General features: G+C 35.1%; 1 protein-coding gene across 1 annotated transcript in view; it reads left to right on the top strand.

The window, feature by feature from the left end:
- The first annotated feature begins 828 nt into the window (after positions 1-828).
- Positions 829-2,191, top strand: part of LOC117125243 (fibropellin-1-like) — a 27,125-nt gene continuing 25,762 nt past the window's right edge. The window contains exon 1 of the mRNA XM_033271704.1: positions 829-1,025. Coding sequence (XP_033127595.1) covers positions 965-1,025 — 61 coding nt within the window. The 5' untranslated portion in view covers positions 829-964. The remainder of the gene's footprint in view (positions 1,026-2,191) is intronic.

Raw genomic sequence — 2,191 nt, 5'->3', positions numbered from 1 at the left:
AGATAGTGAGAGCTCATGGTTTGAACGGCGGGTTTACGAAAGGGCCAAATGCATAGGGCGATACCATTTTAACTGTGTTGTGTAGATCTAAGAAAAATATTGTGATTTGATAATGGATTTATATATAGATTAAAAGGCAAAATACTGGAAAACAACAATGCTGTGGGAAACAATGGCTGGATCTCAGTAGAGATACAAAAATGATAAGCAACAGCTAAAAAGTAAACGTAAGTAAACAGCCAGAAATAGAACCAGAGCTTTCGGACAACACTAGTCCTTCCTCAATATATATATATATATATATATGCCCATAAAGATGAAGAATAAAATGAGGAATCGTATGATGTAAAAAGAGTATAATGACAAATATTTTCTTGGTATGATGCAATGCACAAATCTATTTAATGTTAGTTTTAAAGATTTACATTTTCGCTGATTATGATGACATTGTTTTGTTTTTCGTGTGCCACTGCTATAAGAGTGTTATTCAATAAATATACTAAATGTATGTTCGATATTAAGAGGAGAGCTCAGGGTTGGAACGGCGGGTTTACGAAAGGGCTAAATGCATAGGGCGATACCATTTTAACTGTGTTGTGTAGATCTAAGAAAAATATTGTGATTTGATAATGGATTTAATAAATAATAGACGTATAATAACTGTTGTCAATTGACAAGCACAAACATTTATTTCTTAATTTTCTTTCTCAATAAATTGAGTTTAAGTTGTGTCCGTGGTGCAATTTGCCTCGTTATAAAATACACCCATTATTTAATGGACTGTTCAAAAACTGTACGTTGTGAACGAATTAAGGACTTGCAAGTAAATAATAGTTTAGGAGTGACATTAGTGGATTAAATATCACTTAGGTCCAAAGTGATTTTGTAATGAACTGTTAATACAGTAAGAGATTGTTATTTCGATCTTTCATATCTTGTCAGAATTTTGAGATTGGAAGCTAGAATGAAACTATTTATAGTCCTGGTTATCGATGTCCTAATATTGCAGACTGAAGCTGTGGGAGGTAAGTTGTCGTAGCTCTTCAATCGGAATCAGAATACAGTTAATGTTCTCAGAAAAATGACATACGTCACTCAAAGGATTCATAAACAAATACCAAACAATAAGAAAACGGTAGCACTTTATAGACTAGTTAAAATATGTATTGTCACAAACTTTCGTGTACACAGTACAGTACAGTAGATATTCTGTAAGCCTAAAGATGACATGGATCAGTCTGCAACAATCACTGGAGCTGATAATTTCCAACATATTTCGTAGCACATATTTAAAAAAATCAACGGGTAGAAGAGCGGGCAAAAAAATGTTATGCATATTATAGCATTTCGTGATAATTTTAGGAAAGATTTTAGTGAAATAACAGGTTTTAAAAAATTGTACTTTTTGAAATTTGGTGGTCCAGGGGCAGAGGCCTGGAGGGAGTTTGTGAGAAAAGCGACAAAGTAGCATTTTGAGGGTCTTTACATAATAGATTTCTCAAACACATAATTCATGAATATTTCATTAAAATTTTCATTAATTTGGGTGTTTTTGGGACCTGAAAAAGTAACGTTATTATGTCCTGTACACCAGAAGGCCTATAGATAACATTATTCATATTATATGGACAATCACCGGAGACGATCAATTTCTAACAAATTTCATACCACATTATTAAAAATCAACAGTTAGATAAGCCGGCAAATATATAATGCAATGCATTCTATAGCAGGGACGTAGCCAGGATTTTGAAAGGGTGGGGGGAGCCGTTATGCGAATTACGAAGGACCCCGCCGGGGTCAAGGGGGCGAATCCCCCGGTGAAGTAGCGCACTCTGAACATTCTTAGGACTGTTTGAGAGGATAAAGTGAAAATTGCAATAGACACATTATAAATAAGCGCAAAATAATTACATAATAAATTAACAGTGGCAGATGCAGGAATTCAAAAGAGAGGTGAACCAGGGAGGGACTTTCACAGACCGAGGAACTGCCCACCTCAGCCCCACCATAGTTGGGGCTGAGGTAAGAAAATTTATGATTAAGGCATCTCTAGATGGCCGGAAATTACACTCTCGCACTTCAATTTGAATATATTTTTCTTTTTTTTTCTTAAAAAAATGAAGGGGGGGGGGGCCACCTCTGCTCAAAACATTCTTTATCCAGAATAGTCATAATCACGAAAAATTGA

Source organism: Anneissia japonica, unplaced genomic scaffold (assembly GCF_011630105.1).
Source record: "Anneissia japonica isolate Jap-2015-1 unplaced genomic scaffold, ASM1163010v1 scaffold1298_len59377_cov125, whole genome shotgun sequence".
Taxonomy (NCBI): domain Eukaryota; kingdom Metazoa; phylum Echinodermata; class Crinoidea; order Comatulida; family Comatulidae; genus Anneissia; species Anneissia japonica.
This window is presented reverse-complemented; position numbering and strand designations above follow the sequence as displayed.